Consider the following 23,066-nt stretch of genomic DNA (forward strand, 5'->3'; position numbering starts at 1 on the left):
GAGGTTTTTTAAATGTGATGATGATTTCAGAAAATCTGTTGGGCAAACCTACAGCCCCACATCAAAGGCTTTTGAGATGCGAGAGGCACACCTCTTGACATTGACTGAAAATTGTAAATAAGCCCTTAACATTTTTTTCGGGTCACTTTATCTTTGCCAAAGCACAGCTGCTCAGCTCTGCAACAGCAGCACGGTTTCACAGGCTACAATGAAGAAAAGGCGTCAGCTGAGTTAGTTACGGTGCTTGGCTCTTCAGGGGGCAAATTTCCTGACTGTATTTCCCTAATGGATCCCTAGACAAGCACTGGGCTGGCCTTAGGTTTCCAAACAGAATGAGAAGTGTTTTTCCTTTTCTCCTTCAAAGTCTCACATTTGGTGACCAGCTCAGTGTAGAAAACAAGGCAGCCACACCTCAGGGATGCCACAAAGTCCTTCCCAAGGATGATGAGACACAATGATGCTCAGAAACTCAGAGAGACATTATCACCTAGAAGTGGAACATTTATTAGCATTTTTAGGGTGCAAAAAAAAGAGAGATGGTGATGAAAAACGGCAGGCATCTTCTTCAGAGGTCTGCTTTGCAGCCTAGGAGCTCGGTTGGTTTAAGCAGTGCACTGTACAAGGCTGAGGACCTGGGCTCCGTTGCCTCCAACACGAAGCGAGGACCCTGATCTTCAGTAACACGTGATGCTCCAGTCAGTGTTTTGTAAGTGCACGCTGTTGGCCGTAGGAGGCTTTAATTATCATCCCTTCCAAGGAAACACATCCCTACCACCTCCACCACCACACTGAAAACCATCGAAATGCCTGGTGCTTCGTACAGAATGTCAGGCAACTCGTAACAGTTGGCCACACGGCAGGCGGATGGCTCCAAGACTTCCTCAAGCGGGAGGGAGAGCAACAGGAATGCTCCATGTGTAAGGAACATGCTCAGAACGGGGCAGGGAACCACCGGCCGCTCCTTTCTTACAAGATCAGACAGCCTGCCTTCCTTTTTGGAAAGTGGTCCCCCTGAACTGACATGGGCTTGCAGGTGAAGTGTTAGGTTTACCTTGCCGCGTCCTCTCACATTTCCATAGGGGTTTCTTGTATGCTGCGGGTTGCTAATTCTTCCAAAACCTTGGTTTCTGGGACTTGCTGTTCATTCAGCAGGAACCCACGGTCTCTTTTTTTTACTTGACTGAAAGAAATGAATCCTTCACCATAAATATAATGCCCTGGGAGAGAAGACAGCAGCAAACCAGACAGACAAGGTTCCCAGGGGCCCTAGTACCCAGGCCAGTGCCTGGCACACAGTTGGCACTTAATATTCATTGAACGAATACATGAATAATGACTGGGCTGAGGTTGTCAAGGTCACAGTAGTGTTTCTTCTAAACGCTTTGGGTCTCTGAAACCACAGACTTCCGTCTCATCTGTTAGCCGCAGTATTTAATTTTCCTTGGCCAATGTTACACTTGAATTTGATTCATACACTAAAAGTTATGGGCCATTATAAATATCTTGGATTTCCTCTCTGGGTACCTTTTTCTGGCCAAGTCTTCATAGTAAAGAGATGTCAGGCCGCACTGCACTATCCCCAACTTGCCTGCAAAGATTTACTAAAACAAAATAAGAATCGTCTTATCCAAGTTACAAAAACAAAACAAAAAAAAAAGTGATGAAATAAAACTTGCTGTACAAATGCAGAAAGATACTGTTAACCGTAGTGTTAACTTGGTTCGGTCCCTCAGTTGCAGTGTCACTTTGAGCTTTCACAGATTGTCAGTTTTCTTCCACTCAGAATAGACAGTCCAATTACTAACGAGTTACCTTTCAATTAATAATGACTTCAGTTCATTAGAAAGCACGAGCTAACACTCTCAGCAGTTTTTCTCCAGAATTACATCACTGCTTAAGAGCCCCCCATTTTCAAAGGAGAGTTGATAATAGCACAGCAAGAAACAGAGAAAAATCTCATTTTATAGGAAAAGGTGGTCTAAGCAGCAGATGATTGAGCTTATACGTCATGTCCTATTGTCGTTCTCAGTGGCTGCACGCTGATCAGTCTAACTGCCTTTGAGGATGTATTTTTAAGCGTGACTAAGCGTACAGTCTCACAGGAAGTTTAAATGGCTTATTAAAGGCCTTTATGTGGCAACAGTATCATGTCAGAGATGAATGGTGTTTCTAATTTGCTAGCCGCTCGGGTCAAGTTCACTTTAAGCAGGAAGCACATTTATACAAGTAATGGTAACACAAATGGCCTTTTGGGAAAAGCTGTTTGTGAGGGGTTAACGTTTCTGAAGTATGCTTTGGTTTATCTTCTAAATGGGCATTTTGGAGACATGGGGCCAAAGCGCCTTAAACCCAGGCCCCTTAACACGTAACACAGGCACGGCTGCCCGAGCCGTCTGAGTGCCCCGGAAGACCCACGGGTGTGTGGCTTCACGGGCGTGGCTGGGGAGGGCTGGCGTTTGAGCCCCCTTCATTTGAATAACACTTTCGGGGACCTTGCTTAAAGTATGGTGAGGGAGGCAGCAGCGTCTCCAGCACCTGGGAGCTTGTTAGAAACGGGAAAAGTCCACCCCAGACCCACTGAACCAGAATCTGCGGTCAATCGAGATGCCCATATGATTTGTAAGCACTGCCCCAGGACCCCAAAGCCTCTGCTTTCTGGTGGCCAAGCACGGGTTGTGACGTCCCTTTCTTTTTCTGTCTCACTTGTAGAATCATCCTCTTTATTTAGATGATAACCTCCCCCCAGCCCATGTTTCCCTTTCTTTCTTATCACTCTTGCACCCACTCCTCAGACCCAAATGAATTTCCCAACACCCGATGTCCTTGCTTTTCTCAGGAACCCGCACCTCCTGCTCTCCCCCAGCATCAGCCGGGGGCTTCCTGCTGCCAGAGAACCTTGGGGAAGTCAGGGCATCGAAACAGCTCCCAAGGTTGTGCATTCATTCTGCTCTCCTGTGCCTGAGCCTCCCAGCCTTCATCCCTCTAGACTGTCCACTAGAATCCAGTCAGTCTCCCCGCGCCATTTCAATCCCTTCTGTTCCCGAGAGGGGATTTCTTCATCCTTCTTTCCACTCATGGAAAGCTGCCTTCCGCTAATCTAGCCATAAGTGTCTCTGCTAATATGCGTGAGAGGAAGAAAGGGAGTCATGCCAGATGTTTGGGGGACTCGCAGACGGGGTTTACTCTGCAGAGGGAGTTGCATGCAGTTACTAACAACCCATTTGGCAGCCCGCCCCCCGTACACACTTCACTTGGCCCTGCCCTTGCATTGAGAGGCTCAGCCTGCAGTAGATGCCCAGAGGCAACTGGACTTCTAAACCAGACCCAGACTGTCTGGCCAGTTGGCCCCTAAAAGCCATTCGGTCCCTCTGTTCCAAACTGTGCCAGGGTGAAGGGCTCTACAAAGAAGTGAACTGGGCATTGAGAAGCGCATTATAAATTCAGGCTCAGTGGGCCAGGGGTTAGCGCAGCCGATGATCAAGGGAACAATCTGGGGCCGGGGGGTGAGGACCCCTTCAGGCTCCTCTGGACTGGTCGGCACCCAGAACAGATTTCTTTAATCAGAGGAGACTGGCAAGGGGAGAAACAAGATCGCCTTCTGGCCGTAGTGAGTCCGAGGACCGCGTTTGCAGCTTCCATTCTTCTTGAGACCAACAAACCAATTCTTTTCGGCGTGCTTCTTGGACGTGTAGGTGTTGTAATGGTTTTCCTCCAGCCTTTCCAGGAACAAACATTCCTCATTTGGTGTCTGCTAAAGAGATAAAACCAGAAGAGAGTAGAACTATTGGTGAATGCTTTTAGACGGGGTTCTTCTGTTCACTAGCTGTGTGACCTTGGGCAAGTGAGTGAGGCCCTCTGTGCTTCCGTTTCTTCTTCAGTAAAATCGGGGTAATAATGGAACCGATCTCTGAGGAGGGAAATGAGAACTTGGTACCGGACTCAGCACATAATGAACCTTCAATGCACATTTGCTGTTACGGAAGCTCCCCTCATAACTGCTGTGCTCAGGACCCTAGAATCTCCTACTGGGGAGATCCTACATGACTTTAAGCACCTTAAGGGCAGGGCTGGGTCTTTTGTCTCTGGGGAGACCTGGCACCTAAGGTTGACCATGAAAAACGTCCAAAATGGGTAAAACCGGCCTGTAATGCAGTGGGGATTCTTAAGTTTGGTCTTGAAGAATAAATGAAAACCTACTAATTTGGCTTTACATTGTGGCAGTTTCCACTAACAATATCAGGGTTTTATTTCAGTGTTGTTAAGAACATAAACGCTTGCACAAAATGTGTCCTAAGCATAAAATAGCTCCTGGAACTTAAAGTTGTTTTGTTTTTTTCTAAATGAAACTAGCTTTATTTTTTGTTACTTATCGGAAGAACAGTACTTGGAAAAAATCACAACTTTAAAAAAGGAAAGAAAAAAGAAAAAAAAATTGCCCCAAAGTGCACCCACCCAGATACAGGCAACTGTTTACAGTTGAAGAACATCCTTCCTTACATCTTTACATATGAGCACACAGAGCGACACAGCTACGGCCATATGGACACAGACAGCATGTTATCGAGATGACATGCTATATCTGCTGTTTTAAAAATGTGTGATAAACCTATGAAAACATATTTAATCTCACTCGCAAGAAAATGCAAGTTAAAAGACGATTTAACATATGTTGGCTCTAATATCTGCAAAGAGCAGAAAGATTTACAAGTCTTAGTATTGGTGACAGTGTGGGAAATAGGCACTTTCTTGCACTGTTGGTGAGATAAATTGGTGGAAACTTTGTGAGGGGAGTTTGGCAACACTTATGAAAATGTAAAATATGCCTTCCCTTTGACGCGCCATTTCACTTCTAGGCATGGACCCTTCTGAGATAGTTGAGCAGGTGTAAAACTGTATTTTCAAGGATGTTCTTTGAAGTTTTGGATATAATGGTAGCATATTGGAAGCCACCTGAATCCCTGTGGGAAGGTGACTGGTTAAGTGGATAGTGGTACATCCCTACAGTGGAGTCCAAATTTATGAACCTAGAAAGATAGCTACAACATATTAAGTAGTGCAGTTACATTAAAAATATCTACCAACAGTTACTTTTGTAGTTGGAATTCATCTGTTAGAGTGGGAGGAATCCCAGTTCTCTGAACTTTCTATTTGTCAAGATTTCAGAATACATTTATTACGTCTGGATACACATCAGTGAGGAGCATTAAAATACATATGTTCCGTATTGACTTTGCTCCAGTTCCAAGTCCTGTGATCTCTGTATCATCATCTCACCCGCAGTGGTTGATGATTCCCATTCTGGTGGTTTCCAACCCTGCTGTTTATTCTCTGTTCGTGGGCATGTTTGTCTATTACACTGTCAGCCCTGCTGAGGGAAGAGACGGACTCTTGTCAGCCTTGTGTCTACCCGCCAGGCACAGAGCCTCGCAGATAATAGGTGCTCACCAGCTAGGGGATGAATTTAATTTGATTCTTGAGATCCTGCAAAGCAGTCAATAAACTTATCCTTGATTAGGAAGGAGCTATGTAACAGGAAGTATTCCGGTCTTTATTCACTTGTGGTCTAGTGGAGTGACGGCTGGGTGAGACACTTCAGGTCATTTTGGAACAGGATGGGACAGAGATGTAATATTTAATTGCACGACTCTGCTGCCTCTAGAGGAGCTCATCCAGACGTCGGTGTTTGAAGCACGTTGTCGGGGGTGGGAGGAGATAGGCAGTTTTGGACCCGTGTGGGTTGCCCACTGTCCTGTAAGGAGGACTCAGCCCATGATGCCCCGCTGTGGACGTCAGGCCTGTGTTCTGTGACGAAGCTGGGGACGGCCGCGTCCCCTACCTGGTGTGTCTGTTACACTAGGGCACTTGACACACAGAATGGCTGAGTCACAGGTTGAGTCAGCCGGTCAAACTGGAGGTGCTCCATCCGTCCCTCGCCCAGGACTGTCAGTGCTTGTTACACGCTTCGTGCAGTGCCGCGGGCCTGGGGATTAACAGCTGACTCATGCCTACTGTTTTAATCATTTTCTTTTCTATATTTAGCATGCTTTTCCCCAATTACATAGGTGATATGCACCCACTGTAGAACACTGGGAAAAATCAGAAAGGCATTCTCATATTATTATATGATTTGTTATAAGTTAATATATATATGTAATTATATATATTATATTCCCATATCATGAAATCTGCCATTCACCACTCCCAGAGATAAATATATTAACCTTTTAGAGCCTTTCAAACTTATTTTTTTAAACAAATATATCCTTTCCACACACAAAAATTTGTCTCAGGCTGGATGAATACCTAAAATTGGTCAGCACATGAGGCAGAGCCCTGAGATGTTTTAGGCCTGCTTGTTATCAGCGGGGAAATACAAGAATTCTTCGGCATAATATATTAAGACCACCCTATGAGTATTTCAGGGGAAAGAGTGATGGCCGGGACGATGGTGGGAGAAGGGGGTATCCGGAGCCTAGAGGAAATTGGATTTGGGGGGAATTCTCCCTCATTTTTTTATACAAGGAAGAGAAGGTTATAATAAACATCAGAACTGACTTAAAGGAGGAAAAGCTATAAAACCGTAACCTAAGAAATAACGCGGGTAAGGGATTTATAAACCGACCGTCCTGTAGCTACCCTGGCGGGCAGGTTCTGCTCCTGGTTTCCGATTCCTCTGAAGCCCTGAATGCGGTAGTTACTACCCACTACTGCCCACACTTCAGACAAGGCTCAGAGTAGCTGAGTAACTTGCCAAAGTGACAGACGCATGAGATTCAGCTACGAGTCTGAGGTTGAGTGATTGGTCTGTTGATTTTATTACCAATTGGAAGACCCGCCTTTGAAAAAAGAAAAAAATCGACTCACTATGTAGGTCCCTGCCTAGCTCCAAACCCCTTGAAATTGTCCAAATCAATCCATATTTCAGCAGACAGCCTACTAGAAGCTACCTGTTGCTCGGATGGTTTTGTCTCCTGAACCCTAGAGGGCTGCGTGAAAAAAATGAACTGTGTTCACAGCCCGATCTGTGGCTGAGATTATGGCCGAGATTACAACTTCAAGACAGGGTTTTCCCATGCCCTCTACCACTTGGCAGCGTGTTGTAAGTTAAAGGGAGCCCCTGACCAAAATCCCCCTACTGGCTGCCTTTTGGTAGCCGTCTTCCTAAAAGGGAAGAAAGGGGTTTGGTCCAGCCGTCACTGTCTTGTCAGGCTACAGAGAAAGGATCATTGAAATCCAGAAATAATTTCAAAACCTGCAGCCACTGGCTTCAAGTCTTTTTCCATTCAGATCGTTTACCAGAGACCCCAATAGGGACAGAATCAAGCTGCTTCTCTTCTGTTCTTTTCTCACGAAGATCGACATAGACTGAGTCAAACATGGATAAACCATGAACTAGGAAGGGGATAGAGCAAGTGAGGAGGATTTTAGCTACTGAATAAACTCTGCTTCTCTAGGACAGGGATGTGGCTCACTACCCAACTGTACTTAGGCACATTTGATAAGTATTTGTTGAATTAAGCTTTTAAACATTAAAAAAATTTTTTTAATTGAAGTGTAGTTGATTTACAGTGTTGTGTTAGCATAGTGATTCAGTCATCCATGTATATCTTCTTTTTCTTATCTTTTCATCATGGGTTATTCCAAGATATTGAATATAATTCCCTAAGTTATTAAACTTCTAATCCTTTTCGGTGACCCTTCCAGACTAAAAGGGCTATTTTCGAAGTTTTATGCATGGCACATAGGCCGCTACAATCTGGGGTCTGCAATTTTTTAAAAAAAAAGCATTAGAGACACACATAGACAGCCTATGGTAGATGCTCAGGAAACATTTTTGGAATGAAAGAATGAAGTGGGATTGAGTATTCTGGAGCAGGTGACTGGATGAGTTACTAAAATTTCAATCAATGTTTTCTCTATGTCTCGGTGATGCATTGGAGTATTTTGAGAGAATACTGCAAGAAACTCTTCTGTGTTAGTGCCTAAAATAAGGCCGGGCGGAGGGTGGGAATCCTGCTGGAAAAAATAACAAACAGAGACTAATTGATGCTTTATAGTTTGCATCACTCAATGTGACAAGATTTCTGGAAACCTCAAACCTTGGCCGCGTCTGGAAGCATGTCAGCCTTATACTTACTGAGCCGTACAAAAGCCCGTCGGTGTCCATGGCCAAGTACTGGCCAGTCTCGGTACTCTTTATATACACCTCCCCCACGCTTTCCGCACTGAGCTGCAGCTGAACTGAAACAAAAATAACATGAGCAAAAGTAAATAAACACCACGCTTTTGCCGATAGGGCCTGGCGGCCAGGACAGTTAGCCACGGAAAATTCTGCTCATTCATTTCGCTGAGCCCTCAAGGATGAGCCTCAGATTAATCAAAACAGAGGAACACAGTTCCTTTTTCTTTGCCCTCCAAAGCAAGCTGTCCGTGGGGAATCCTGTTCTCGAGAGAAGAGAGGTGGTGGCAGGCCCGCCCGCCCGCCCACCCTGTTTGTTATGAGATGACCCCACGTGCACTTCACAGCACCTCCCTCCTTCCTCGGTCACCTGGAGGGGAAGGATCAGGGGAGGAAGCAGCGTTCAGTCCTGGGCTCTGTCATCCTGGGGCTCCTGGGGTGCTGTGGAGTCAGCAGCTGGCCAGCCTGAGGGGCTCTGCTCCAGTTTTCAGCCTGCTTTGGTGGGGGGATGCCTTTTTATGGCCCGGGCCTTCCTGGCATGGGAGCTTCAGAAGGTTATTTTTAAAAAATCTGGGAGTATTATTTTTCCAGACAGAGGAGATTCCTGGGAAGTTGGATTCTTTGGCACATCTGAAACTGAGGGAACTCACCCACAGTGCAGTTCAGTCAGCCCCCAACCTCTGTGGCAGCCCCAGTGGGGTTTAGGCAGTGGGGAAACCCTGGCTTCTGATTGGGAGAGCGCAGCAGCTACTTGGGAACATAGGGATGGGACTGCTGGTTCTCTCCTGGGGATGGTTTTGTTCTGCAAAGGGCATTTGGCCGTGTCTGGAGACATTTTTGGTTGTCCCAACTGGAGCAGAATGGTGCTCCCGGCATCTAGTGAGTAGAAGCCAGGGACGCTGCTGAGCACCCAGCAACGCCCAGGGGAGCCCTTCACCACGAGGAATTATTCAGTCCAAAATGTCAGTAGTGCCAAGGGTGGGCAATGTCGCATTAAGGGCAAGGACTGAGGTACCCTGAGCTACACTCTCCGTTTACACTGATGATACTCCCACAGTGCCTTGCCCACTGCTGGATACCTCCTTGGAGTCCTGTTTGATATTCATTTGTTCATCCCCCCTGGGGTGGCTCTGGAAGGAGCTGCCTTGATGGTTTCTATTTGGGAGCTGAAATTAATTCTGGCCTCGTCTGAACAATTTCTTTGGTCACAATCATTTGTTATGATTAAGGGTGAACTCTGGACCAGGGACCGATGAGCACCCAGTAGTTCTCCGGGAGGGCAGCTGACCTCTCTAAGGGTCAGCTTTGACAGAGGCTGAGGTGTGGAGGTGCTGGAAGGAACACAGGGCTTCAGTCGGCGTATCTAGTCCCCTCTTTGCTTTTTCTTTGTTTTCATTTTCTATTTAATTACTTCGAATCAGACATACACCCCCATGTTTCATACTTGGAGACACAGAAGAAGAGACGGTGCAAAGTCTACCTCCTGCCCCTCCCAACCTCGCCTTCCAACCTGTGGGGGTGCAGGACAGACAGCATCCTTGCCCTGCCTCCATCTGGGGTGTGTTCTCCTTGGGAGACAGAGACGAACAAGTAAACCCCTCCTAGGTATATTTTGAGTGTGTCCATCTAGAGATACTTTCTCCATATATGAGAAATGCATGTTATCCCTCCCGCCTTTTTTTTTTCCTATGCAAATAGTAAGACACCATACAGTACTTTGTGTTTTTTGCTTCACAGCTAACTGGAAATCTTTCCACTTCAGTACTGAAAGAGTTACCCTCGTTCCTTTTGCCCATGGAATTGTGTTCCATGACGTGGCTGGATCATACTCGCTTAGCCACTTCCTTTCTAATATGTCTGTATTTTCTCATTTTCCTCTGTTTTCCTTATCTGGTGATTCATCCCAAGGGTGATACATCATTACATCACCCTTATTGAAGATGCAATTCTCTTGTCCTTGGAAGTCTTTGCTACAGAGACCCAGGGCCTCCTCTGGCTTCCTCTGGTAAGTGGAGTTTATTTAATTCACAGGAAGGAAACCGGAAGTCATGATCTCCTTTCCCACAGGTCCCCCTAACTCTGGTTATCTCTGAGAGCATAGGCCGGGAGGCCTCCCCTCCTCCAGCCTCAAGTCATGCCACTGGCTCACTGAGTCACTGCTCTACTTCCTCGCCTCCTTCTGCACACCACGCTCTCTCCTGCCTCAGGACCTTTGCACATGCTCTGCCCTCTGTTGGTACCTTCTTCCCCCTAATAGTCACGAAGTTGGTCCTTCTCCTCCAGGCCTCAGCCTAAAACCCCTCCTCAGAGAGGCCTTTCCTGCTCACGTGCCCCACACGCTCTATATAGCAAGTCCTTTCACCCCTACCCACCACCCCTGCCACCCTAGTCCCCACACCATTGTCTTTCTTGGTCCGTGTGTGTTTCCTTCATGGCATTGATTTTTATCACTTAGAGGTTTACTTGTTTGTTTCTGCCTCCCCGGGGGAATGAACACTTGGGACAAAGGCCAGGGGTCTTATCTGTCCTATGCCCCTTTGGTCTCCAGCACGTGCCTTTGTGCCCTGTCCTCTGGGGACAGCCAGTGTATATTTGCTGAATAAATGACATTAGACTAATCTTTGCAGAGATGACTCTCTTGGTCCCTCGTCGGTAGCTGCACATTCTAAATTGTGTTTGCAATATTGCTTTGCGGAGTGAAGTAAGGCGGGGCTGAGCTGAGACTTGTCAGGCTCAGGCTGGGCTCTGCCACCAACCAGCCGGGTGGCCTGGGCTCGGCTGTTGAACCTCCGGGCCATGCTCTCCTTATTAGTAAAATGGAAAGGGTCTGGATTCGGTCGCTAGAGTTGATTCAGCTCTAACAGTCTAGGAAGCAAGTAAACAAACTTGAGTAACAGTGCTGTGTACAGTAGAATATTATTTGGCCATAAAAAGGAACAAAGTACCGATACGTGCTGCAACATGGTGGAACCTTAAAAACACGCTAAGTGAAGGAGCCAGTCACAAAGGACCACATACCGTATGCTTCCATTTAAATGAAATATCCAGGATAGGCAAACCCTTAGAGACAGGAAGTAGATTAGTGGTAGCGGGGGGCTGAGGAGGGGGTGGGGGAGAGAGAAGGAGGAATTATGGTTAAGACATATAGGGTTTCTTTTGGGGGGGGTGATGAAAATTGGTTATGGAGATGGTTGCACACATCTCTGAATATAAGAAAACCATTGCATCACACACTTTAAATGGGTAAATTGTAAAGTATGTGAATTTATCTCAACAAAAAAAAATTTTTAATGCTCTGTGTTTTCATTCAACTTTATGGTTTTCAGAGAACTTTCACGTATATTTTTCTATTAATTCCTCAGCATAATCCTGTATATTTAAGAGAGACCAAAGGAAGGGAATAACCATTTACTGATCACTGACAATGTGCCAGGCACAACGCTAGTTTCTGTCTTTATAAATAGTGTAAAATTAAAGAGTTTGGACTCCAGAATCAAACTGCAGGAATTCAAATTCTGGTTTGGCTGTGTATTAGCTGTGTGATGATTAGGCGTGTTATTTGCCCATTTCATTATCTATATGATACTTTGTGGAGTTGTGAGGTGTAAGGCTCTGATGCCGAGAAGTGTCCGATACTCTTACTGTCATTTCCACTGTGTTTAGGTGACCTCATCGCTCCTCGCAGCATCCCTGGAGGAAGGTGGCACTGGCTCTGTCCTACAGGTAAGGAAACTGACGCTTGGTAAGAGCATGTTTTACCCAACATTGTACTTACAATTAGGGGCAAAACCATGACCAGAGCCCAGGCCCGGCTGTCCAGGTATTCTGTTTTTCCCTCTGTTTCATGCAATCCCTTGTGCTCCAGTTATAGGAATGATTGTCCAAATCAAGCCATATTCACTCCTCTTCTTGGTCCCCCTTGTGTTCAAGGTCAGACAGGTGCAAGATGGCGACTGGCCATCCAGGGTCCCATGTGTAGCCATAGAATGGAGTGATGTTAGTTGCCTGAAATTTTTTCACCTGCCGCTCATATAAGTAGGTATTTAATCAAACACATTATAGATGCAACAGGAATCCCAAAGGTCAAGTCCTCTTAGGTAATTAAGGAAGATTTTTTTAAAATAGACCTTATTTTCAGGGTAGTTTTAGGTCCACAGCAAAACTGAGGGGAAGGTATAGAACATTACCATGTGCCCCTTCCCCTAGGTGCACATGGCCTCCCCACTGTCAGTGTCCCCCACCAGAGGGGTACACTCGTTAGGACTGGTGACGATTTCAAAGGTTTTCATTCTCTAGTCTGCTTCTGTTCTGTGCCTTCGGCGATCCCCGCTCGTCTCGCCGTGGGGATAAGCAGAGTTGACTTGGCCGTGTGAGGAGTCCCATCCCGGCCGTGTCAGGCTCCCCGGAGGTAAACACAGGCAGCGCTGCCTGGCACAGGACTCAGTCCTCGGCCGTGAGCCCCAGCACCAGGGTTGTTGCGCTGGTGAGAGTTCGTCTCAAGAGTTTCCTCTGTAAATATTATTTCTCCAGGATGTCCAAGTTTCATAGCTCATTTTCACTGGATTTCATTCTGGCTAAGTTTCTTGAACATATATCCTTCTGCAAGCAAAGCCGGCAGGAAGGAGTAACACCCAACCATACTGCTCGGGTAACTGACTCGGGGTCCAGCTCCCTACAGCCTCCTGCAGCTGCTGCTGAGGGGCTGGGCGGGGTGGGAAGGCGAGCAAGTGAGAGAGGGGGGCTCAGAATGAGAGGGAGGGGCTGGCCAACCGCGTTGGCTGAAACAGCACCTCCTCCCCCTTGGAGCAGTGCGTTGAGCTTGGCGGAACGCCACTCAGTCTTCACGTATTCATTGACCGGCCAGTGTGTGCTGGGCGCTGTGCTCAGTGCCCTGCGAGGTCCCTGCCTTCAGGGGCTTACAGCCAGTTAGGGGTGCAGACGACCCATGAGTGATAAAGCAACATGGTAGCAGAAACCCCACTTCTTTTTGAGCTAAAAGCCAACAAAAGTTCAACTGCAACAAAAACTCTCTTTTCTATGTTTATATAGTTCTTTTTTTCCTTTCCAAGAAAAGCAGAAAATAACGTATTGGAAAAAAAAAAAACATTACAAGAGAATGAGGATGAGAGGACTACGACAGGGGAGGGTGGTGGAGGGAACTTTGCCTTCGTCTTAACTCTTCATTTCTTTAAAAACACAATTCTGAGGTAGAAGCAGCTAGCTGGTAACAGGTAATCTGGGTGGTGGGGCTGCTGATGTTTTTGTACTTTTGGGGGCGGGGGTGGGTGGGTGGTTGACGTGTAAAGCCTGGTTCTTCACTGGTGGCAGACGCTCAGCTTCTTGCTCCTGATGAGCCCCGCAGTGCTCTCTGACCTAGTGCAGACTCGACCTCGGGTACCATCTAGACCTGAGCACTGGTATCCACAAGAGGGGCTCTTCTTGGAGGCAGAGAGGGAGCCAGGAAAGCTGGTGAAGGGCCACCAAAGCCATGCCTGCTCTCTTCTTCCAGCACCTTGCACCAGGTCAGCACCTAGCACACAGGGTGGGGCGGCCCCTCCATCCCACATGGGGAATTTAGGACTTGTTCTCTATGAGCAGGAAGGTCAGTGGCTCGAGAGCATCCCAAGGATGCAGGGCCAAGCACTTCTTGAAAAATGAGCCGAGTCATTTAGCCCACAGGGGACTCACCGTTCCCCAGGCCTGAGATGCGGAAGGCGACTTTTCACTGAGCAGAAGAAATGGAAAGCAAGTCTTTTAAAAAGGTACTCTAGTGATAGACGCAAGTTTCTTAGAGAAATTCAGAAATTTACAGAGCGCTGTGAGAATGTGCTCCAAGAAGGTTGGGAGTGTCTGCCTGGTGGATCTGTAATCACAGTGTCCCCAGTGGAATCCAGCGTCCTGCCCCTTTTCCAGGAATGCGGTTGGGTGTGCTGGTTTGGGAATGGCCGATTTATCAAAAAGCAGGTGTCAGATAACTGAAATGCACTGACTTTCCTTGGCAGCCCGTGCTCCTGCCTTGTCCTGTGCTCGTCCGTGGACCCCTCCACGGGTCTTTATTTGCGGGAACCTATGTGAGGGCAAATCCTGGGCTTCGAGTGGATATGCTGACCTCTGACCAGATGCTCTGCCCTGGTTGTTCAGAGGAATTATAAGCCAGTATCTCTGGTTTTCTCTTCTGCTCCCCAAAGCCTTCCATTACCTCATTTTTTTTTAATTGAAGTGTAGTTGATTTACAACATTGTGTTGGTTTCTGGTGTCCCTTACCTCTTAATAGGAGGCTATTCCCTGTAAGACATGTGAGCCCTTACTTTCCAAGGGTAGAAAGAAGAAAAGGAGTTACGCTCCTGAGCTCTGGGGCACGGTCCTTGCATCCTCCGATCCCGCCCTAGGAAATTTTAAAGCGAAGATCACCTGGTGCGTTCAGCAGGACAGACGCCCGCGGAGGGAGGTGCCGCTCCTGCAGCCCGTCCCTCCATGGCCTTTAGGCCTGCTTTCCACCTCTGCTGTCCAAGGAGAGGCCAAGAGAGATTACGTGCCTGGTTTATTCTGGGTTGGAGACTTCCCGTCCTTTGCTGTGTTTACCCAAAATGAGGTCAGCCTCATTCAGAACTCGGTGAGGTTGTTTTATGTCAGCGGCGTTTATAATTAAAACGTAGCCACAAGCTGGGCGCCGTAAACCATTTGAGGGAGACGGAGAAGAAATAAAACGGAGTTAGTGGAAAAAAGTTCCAATGGTTTGGAATACATCTATGTAGATAAATGAAAAAGACTTTTCTTAGAATGAATAATGGTGTCTGCTTCTCCTTTAGGGTCTGAAAAAGGTACCTGGAAAATTTTGGTATAGTCCATGGACTGTGTGACATTTAAAAAAAATAGTTTATCTAGAAAAGTCCTTTCTGTGTAACCAGATAAGGGGCAGGTGGGGAGGAGAGGAAGGGAGTCCTTTGGCATCACATCCTGCTGCAGGGTAGCGCTCCTGCCTGAAGACTAGCCCCTGTCTCTGACGTCTGGCAGCCTTGCCCCGCAGTGCCCACCGTGGTCGTTTGAAAAGCTGTTTTGATTTTTGGCCCAAGCTTTTGGGGAGCAAAGTGCCTTTACCACTAGGTGCCGAGTCATAGCCGGATGGGAGTCTGGACCACCCCTAAAACTAGGGGCAGGACGGAGTCACCGGAGGGAAAGAGCCTGCCCTTTCTAAAGGGCTGCAAAGTAGGATTCTTTGGACCAGTGAAGTCCTCTAGTGCCTTTAGGATGTGGTCGGATTTATAAATATTTGATTGGCACACACTTTGCTCAGGAACATTTCCATTTGTGTGGCGAGTGGTGCCAGTAATCCTGCTCCCCACGCCGCCTTGTTTGTGCCTGGGGAGGCGAGGGGGTGTGTGCCGAGGGAGGAGGCTGCAGGTTTTGGGGCGCCCGTGAGCTTACTCCTGTCCTCCAGGTACCGTTCCAGTTGTGAATCCCATCCAGGAATGAGTCATGGCCCCTTCTGGCCGAGAGCGATCTCCAGCAGAAAGAGCGGAATCAGACACAGGGCTCCTCCTTGCTTTGCCCAAGACAGTGTGATCCGCAGAGAGGTTAGACAGGGCGGGGCTTGCGGTGCTGGTACCTGGGCACGAGGTACCGATGTGCCAGGCCTGGTGGGCTCCAAGCCTGGGCCGTCCCAGAGATGCTGAGATGGAGAGAGCTGGCGTAGCATTCGTTTAACTCAGCAGACTCCAGAGATCAGGTAGTTAGGCGAGGAAGGCCGGGCAAGCCTCAGGATGAAGATGAGGAAGGTAATGATAATAATAAATACCATTTTCCGAGCACTTATCGTGTGCCTGGAAGTATGTTAAGCACTTTCACAAATGATCACACTTAAAATTCCTACCTTCCTATGAGGGTGGGTACTGTTGTCACCTTTGTTTTTAAAATGAGGAAACTGAGGCATGTGAAGGAGAAGTAACTTCCCCGTGGTGACACGGAACCAGAAAACAGCAGGGATGGGACCTGCCTGCTCCTGCCCCGATCTGACCCACAGCGCGGGTGCTGTGAGTCCAGTGCATTTACTTAATCAGCACGTGGGGTGGCACCCCCGTCATGGTGTTGGTATTGGTAAGGCCTATGGAGAGCGCCTTGGTCTTGGAAGAAGGAGCTGTGGGTCTGTGCCAAGTTTCCCAGTTAGAAGCTGGTCCCAGGCCCTGTGGGCTCAGTGTTCACAAGGTTAGTTCACAGGGTAGTTAGTTATGAATGATAATTAATAACCTCCCAGGACCATGGCTAAGAGGAAATGAAAGAGTCTAGCGCAGTGCCTGGCATATATCAGGTGCTCGACAGACGTCGACGGAGTACGTTGTTGAATTTGAATTTCCCTGCCACCCACACAGTTCATTGACTCATCAAATTCATATTTATTGGGCATGATCCCAACTGCCAGGCAGTATGCTGGACATAAGAGTTGCAGTGCGGAGCTGTTAGAGAGCGCAGTCCCCATCACTGGGGAGCCCAGTGGGGGAGGAAGCCATGAAATAATCACACGAGTAAATGCGCTGTGCTAACTCCAAGGAGGGCTGCCTGGTACACGAGGCACTCCTCAGATGCCCTGTGTCTGGAATGCCCCTGGTCCTCTTTCCCTGCACCTGTCCCTCTTCCAGGATCCTCCCTTTTATGGTGACGCCACCACGTACCAGCCTCCCCAAGTCAAGCCCTCAGAGTCAGGGTGAATCTTCTCACGAGCTGCCCCCGTCGCCCCTTCTCTCTCATTCTGCTGGCATTCCTAGTATGGCGATGTGACAGATGTCCACAGCCTGCATTGGTAATTGCCTCTGGCCGTGATTTGAGCCATTGTAAAGGGATACGCCAAAAACATCTCTGCAGTCCCGAAGCTCCCACCAGCGGAGACCTCCCATTCAAGCCTCCATTACAGCAGCCCGCGCACGCAGGCACCCATCATAGGTTTATATCACTCCAAGAAAGGCCTTGCGTTAGGTCCTGGGAAACTTACTCTCCTGGAGGTAAGGTGGGAAGACAAATTTTTGAAAACGTCCCATCTTGCCAGGGCAGATCGACTGGCTGGGGACAGAGAGAAGCTGTGAAAGGAGGGTTTTGTTTTTGTTTTTTGCCTTGTAGAGCTGGAAGGCAGAAGGTTCTATCTTGCATGATTTACGTAGACTTATTTAAATATTTGATTGGCTTTTAGATATATTCTCCCTGAAGGAAGACTTAAGAGTGTGGCTTTCAACTTGTCACCAGAGTCTCTAGTCATGCTCAATCTAATGATCACAGAGTAGAAACCATCCCCTTGCAGACTGTGCTAACCAGTTACCCAGGGATCACCCGCTCCAGGCCGGCCCAGGTTGATTGTTTTTGATCCTTGAAATTGAGAAGGGTTGTGGCAGTACCACCACTGGCCAGAAGAGGGCGACAGAACCACATTGAGAGGGCGCATCCGTGCTGAGGAGTCCTCTTGGCTACAGAATCTCATAAGACTTTTCAGCTTTGTCAGATGCCCAGGGCAGTACTGTTATTCCCATTGCAGAGGTGAGGAAGTGCAGCCTCAAGATTTCCCCCCGGGAGGAGATGACTAGGAGCCCTGGAGGCTTTTACACTTCTGGATGGGAGAGGGCGATTGGAAGGGGCACGGGGCTGGCCGACCTGATGCGGCTTTTACAGAGCAGTTTACACAACATGGAGAGCATGGTAGCTGTCCAGTGCTGCTCCAGGTAGAAAGCGGTGGTGCAGGAATAGGAACCCAAGGTTTCTGAGTCTAAACCCAGGACCCTGGACTCCGCAGGGAGCATGTGGATTATCCAGCTCTCTGGGCATTGACAGGTGCGGGGATGGATTTCTGCTCGCTCCCCCCACTGTGATTTCTGTCCTCCTTGGCCTTTGTTCTTAGTCCTGGATTAAGTAAACAGGCCAGCGTAAGTCTGAATATTGCCAGAGAGGCCTTGAATCAAAACCTGAATCTAGACCCTTGGCCTTCCTGGAGGGCAGCGTGGTTGAGGAGAAGAGACCAGGCGTGGTCTTTAAGTGTAATATTCTGTTTCCATGTGCTGTGTTGAATGTGTGGACATCTTGGTGGTGGTGGTGATGATAATGGTGACAACAGTAGCAACGTGACCCAACACGGGCTGCCCTGGGACTCTGGGCTGAGAGACTGCCAGGAATTTTTACTACGTTATCTCATTTAATCTTCCCAAGAAACCTATGAGGCAAGTAATATTATTCTTATATTTTATAAGTGGGAAAAGTGAGGCTAGACTGGTTAAGTAACTGGCCCAAGTTCACTTGGGAAGTCTCTGATCCAGCATTACTGGTAGGCAGACCTCCTCACACGCACTCCTACGCTACCGGATGCTGCCTTCCAGGACTCCTGACATCTTAGGTCAGGCAGCTAAATTCGCAGCACTCTCGAGACATCCCAAAGTTACATACCGAGAGTGCAGTCTACAGTGTTAGCAGTGAAGTCATGTACCGCTGGTACAGAAATTCCACTACTTGGGCTTGGAATTGTAGCCTCTCATTACCCAAGAATTCAAGTTTTCCCAGGAGAGCTGGCTTAACTCCACAGAGCACATCACCAAGGTTGTCTTTTCCCCTGGGATTCTGATGATCAGAGAGCATTCCCATTAGTTCAGAAAATTGCTAAGACTTATTAGAAACATTTAAAACCTTAGAGAAATTACAGCTTGTTCCCTTTGTGTTGCGTGGGGCAGATCACATGAATTGTGTAGCTTGCCTGACACAACACAACAAGACTACAGTCCACGTCCAGTTATTTGCGGTAAAAGTTGCTGATATGTATGTTTGACATACTCAGCAGTCTTTCTTGCTTCTCTCTGGTACCCAGTTTTCATCAGGTATCAGGCATTCAACAGGCCCGTCTGAAGACAAGCCATCAAAATAAAGCTCAAAAATATCTAACCCTGCAGGGGCCAGCCTCACCCTCAGCCTTCCTGCTCCTCATCTCAAGGGTCTGCATGGTGGGTGGGAAGGAGGGGACAGTGCCACCTGGTGGATAAATGCTGGTTGTGTGTCTGAGGGTGGAGAGTGAGCGCCACTGAGGAGGCCATTTGTGCTTAGTGCCTGACCTGTGGTGCATGTCCCGTGAATATAAACCATCACATCAAAGCCAGTGTTCTGCATTCCATTTTAAAGCCATCCTGCAGAACCTTAATTTCTACCTGTGCTACTCTGTCTCCTAATTTCATCCACACTTTTATTCTCTTGATTTGTGACACGTATGACCCTTTAGACCCTCTTAGTGGGGACCAGATCTGACTTTTGTCCTCTTTACAACATCTGATGCCTCAGTGGTGCTCGGGGAATCCCTGATAAGATCACAGTAGGACCCAGACACCTAACATCAAACCTGCACACCAACGCCAACAGTACTAAAGCAAAAGGAAGAGATTTTTATCCTTAGATAGTCAAGAAGATTCTTTTTCTCCAAAGTCATACCTCCATTTGTCAACACCATCTGAGAGCCAGGCTGGCAGGAAAGCCCGAAAGAGACATTCAGCCTTTGGCTTGAATCACTTCCGCTCTCCGGTTCCTATCAGGTCTGGAGAAGGACTTCCCCTTCCCGGTTCCCACAACCACATCTGCGTGATGTGCAGAGTGGAAGCGGCGGAATTTATAATGTGTGAGCCTGCGCTCATGAACCAGGATGTCACAAGCCAAGCCCAGTGGAACCGTACCCTGGAGAGTCAGTTAACTTGAAATTGAGCCCATGTCTTTGTTGGGGGTTTACCGCCCTGGCCCCGCGTGGCTCTTCCTGTCATGGAGCGAGCGGGGCCCTGACCGGCCTTGAGGACCAGACCCCTCGCTTGTTACAGAAACCTGGAACCACTGAACACGGGTAGCCAGTCTGATCTCAGAGCACTTGTGTGAGGTCAACAGAGCATCCTCTTAAACTCTCGAGATAGGACCCTTTTAGGCAGGCTGAACCCTCACAACTCCCCATCTTCCACACCAAGGCACTTGGTACATTCGGGTCACCCCTGCCTCCGAGCGTGTCGTGCCTGCACAGAGCCTTGGGGCAGGGGGTCAGCCCTTACTATCCTCCTGTCTCCCGTCCTTGACCAAGGCCGACACCAGAAAGGCGAGGGGCTACAAGAGAGATGGGCGCTTACTGTGCTGGTCGCTCCTGTCCCTGGTCCCATCCACAGTGCCATCTGGAAGGATCCTCAGGAAGTGGCCCCCGTTGCTGCAGTAGAGGAGTTTGGGTTTCTTGTAGTTCCCCGGAGGCAGGTTAAACTTCTCCCTGAGGGCCGCGAAGGTGGTGATTTCCCCTTCAGCCATGGTTCAGCAGCTGCTGCCAGGCGCTGTCGAGGCTGTAAGAAATTAAACAGCCCTGTAGAACGTTCTTTCAGGGAAGGTGCAGCGTGCAATTTCAAGAAGGGAAGGAGAGCCTCGGGGCACAGGCTCCTGGTCGGGTGGTAACCACAGACTGCCCAGGTGCTGCCCACAGCAAACGGGCCTGCGCGGTGGCCGGTGGTTAAGGAAGGAGGGTCCCGGCCTGGGAGGGAGTTGCAGGCATTTCCCACTTCCCAATTGGACACGGCTCTGGACCGGGCTGGTGCATTTTTTAGAACATCAAATTTGATCATTTGGCGGAGGGGAAAAAAAAATTACGTTTTGGTCCCTCCTTCTGATCCACACACATCCTCAAATTAAACACTGAAGTTGCACTAAAATAACCCTCAGGGTCTGGCTGAAACCCACAGAAGCCGAGAGGCCGGCACTGAGGTTGTGCCCTCCCCACTCCCACTGTCGTGACCAGGTGCTGAGGCCCGGGCACAGAGATGGCCGGGGCGGCCTGGGCGCGCGACACCCACGGGGACGGCAGAGGGGGCGTTTCCGAGACAGCCAAGGCTTAACACGTAAAGGAAAATTCTGGGCTTCCTGGTGGGAACAGAAGTGGAGCTGGAGAGCGAGGCACGCGGAGGTCTTAAGTGGGGGTTTTAAAGGGCAGTCCCTGTACCAAAGGAAGTTTTACGAGATGGAGCTTTAGGAAGGTTCCGCCAGTCACTGCCTGCGTCCACAGCTTCGCACGTACCTCCGATCACACAGAGAAGGTGGCAGTCTGACCCTGGTGCAAAGGCCGTCTTCATCTGAATTACTTTACAATGAGACATGCTTATTATGGCACAGAAACCACCACACTACCTATTACAATCCTCTAATGTTCTGAACACTCACTACATACAAATTTATATTATTAGGTAAAAATGCATCCATGACCCCTCTAAGGATTGATTAAAAAGCAAAGCCAGTAAACACTAGGATTTTAAAGTATGTACTTGCCTCACCATGTAGGAGGACGAAGCGCTGGTAGCTACAAGGACTGCACAAGAAAGACGCAAAGAAGAGACCCGAGAACTAACATGGGAACTTCATCCTATCAGTAAGTGCTAACTGTATGTATTGATTATCAAATAACCTTATAATAGTAATGATCATCATATCACTAACTTACTGTGGGCTACAAGTTAACTCATGTAATCCTCACTGTAACCGTTTGAGGCAGATTATTATCCCCATTTTTTCATAAAACGAACCAAAGCTTACAGATGCTCAATGACCTGTCCAAGGTCAACGGCTAGTAGGCGGTGGAGCTGAGCCTCAGGAGGGGTCTGTTGAAAGAAAGTGTGAACTTGCCCTTCGTCACCATGACGAGGCTAAGCGGCTTCACTGACACCGCAGTGTTATTACCAGACGTGGGGGCTTTACCCACTGACTGGCATGTACCTCTGCCCCCGTGACCTTGTTACTCGTTGGTGACCCAGATGTTGGCTGTCACCACCAAGAGCCTCCGCTTTTGCCCCCATGCATCTCCTCTTTCCCCGGAGAACCCTCATCACCAGGCGTCAGGGAGCCCCATGAACTTGACAGAAGGCCAGCCGGCCTCCTGTGTTCCCCCCACCACCATCCACCCATCCACCCCTCCCTGGGGGGGTGCCTCAAGGAGCTGCTCCCACAGACAGCAGTTCCTTCAGAAATCAAGGCGGCAGCTTGGGTGATTTGTCCCAGTGACTTTGGAATTACGGTTCATGTTGGAAGCCTCCATTTGTTTCCTCTGCTCCAGGCGTTTTGATGTGTCTGGAACGTCTCTCCCAGTCTACAGCCACATGCGCTATGGTCTGAAGTCCCTCCAAAGACCCCAAGGGAGAGTTTCGCCTACACCATATAAACCATCTTTAAAGTCAGACCACCCCATGTATCCCCTTCACATGTGGTGAAACTCTGTCCGGCCCTTTCCACATAGCATAGTAACAGACGGAAAATTAATTTCATTTACATCAGTTTCACAGGGAAGACTGCAAGGTTCACCTTCCACAGCACACTGCGTTTCCTCCCCAAACCCTCGCTCTCTCTGCCAAAGCCCTCTCTTTCATCCACAGGCCTCTGAGTCTCCGTGCCCACCTCTGTCCCCCTCTCTCTCATGCTGTCCTTCTACTCTGCCCTTCTTCCTCCCAGCGTCTCTGTCTCCCTCTCCCTTCACTTCCTCTCTGTGCTGGATTCTGGATCCCCTCCGACGGAAAGCAATTTGGTGCTTCCAAACACGGACATCTTCACCTCTCATTAGCATACAACGATGGCCAAATCCCTCTTCCTTAAAATACAACTAAGAGATCATCCATGTTTTCTGTTTCATCAGTTTTTTTCCCCCAAGCACTTAATTTGGTACAGGAGACAATAATTATATACTAGTGGTGGCCATTTCACTAAACAAATAGCTGTGCGTATTGTCCATCTTAGACGAGCAGAACTGTGTTTCTTGCCATCCCTGGGTTTCTTCACAGGGAGGTCCCCGTGAGCCCTGATGGTGCAGCCACTGCTCAGTGAGGATGGCCCCTCTTCTAGATCCAGCACCCAGGGGGAGTCTTGCTTCCATCCCATA

At 48.4% G+C, this 23,066-nt stretch overlaps 1 protein-coding gene across 6 annotated transcripts in view; it reads right to left on the reverse strand.

Annotated features, from left to right (window-relative positions):
- Positions 1–480: 480 nt before the first annotated feature.
- FGF1 (fibroblast growth factor 1) overlaps positions 481–23,066 on the reverse strand; it is a 94,841-nt gene continuing 72,255 nt past the window's right edge. For 4 of the 6 annotated variants that reach the window (XM_031449252.2, XM_031449253.2, XM_031449256.2 and 1 more), the window contains 3 exons: positions 20,296–20,496; positions 8,138–8,241; positions 481–3,751 (listed from right to left, as the gene is read on the reverse strand). In XM_031449252.2, coding sequence (XP_031305112.1) covers positions 3,557–3,751; positions 8,138–8,241; positions 20,296–20,464 — 468 coding nt within the window. In that variant the 5' untranslated portion in view covers positions 20,465–20,496 and the 3' untranslated portion in view covers positions 481–3,556. The remainder of the gene's footprint in view (positions 3,752–8,137; positions 8,242–20,295; positions 20,497–23,066) is intronic. The other 2 variants (XR_010380389.1, XM_064484407.1) reach the window with 2 other exon arrangements.

The sequence above is a fragment of the Camelus dromedarius genome, chromosome 3 (assembly GCF_036321535.1).
Source record: "Camelus dromedarius isolate mCamDro1 chromosome 3, mCamDro1.pat, whole genome shotgun sequence".
NCBI classification, from domain to species: domain Eukaryota; kingdom Metazoa; phylum Chordata; class Mammalia; order Artiodactyla; family Camelidae; genus Camelus; species Camelus dromedarius.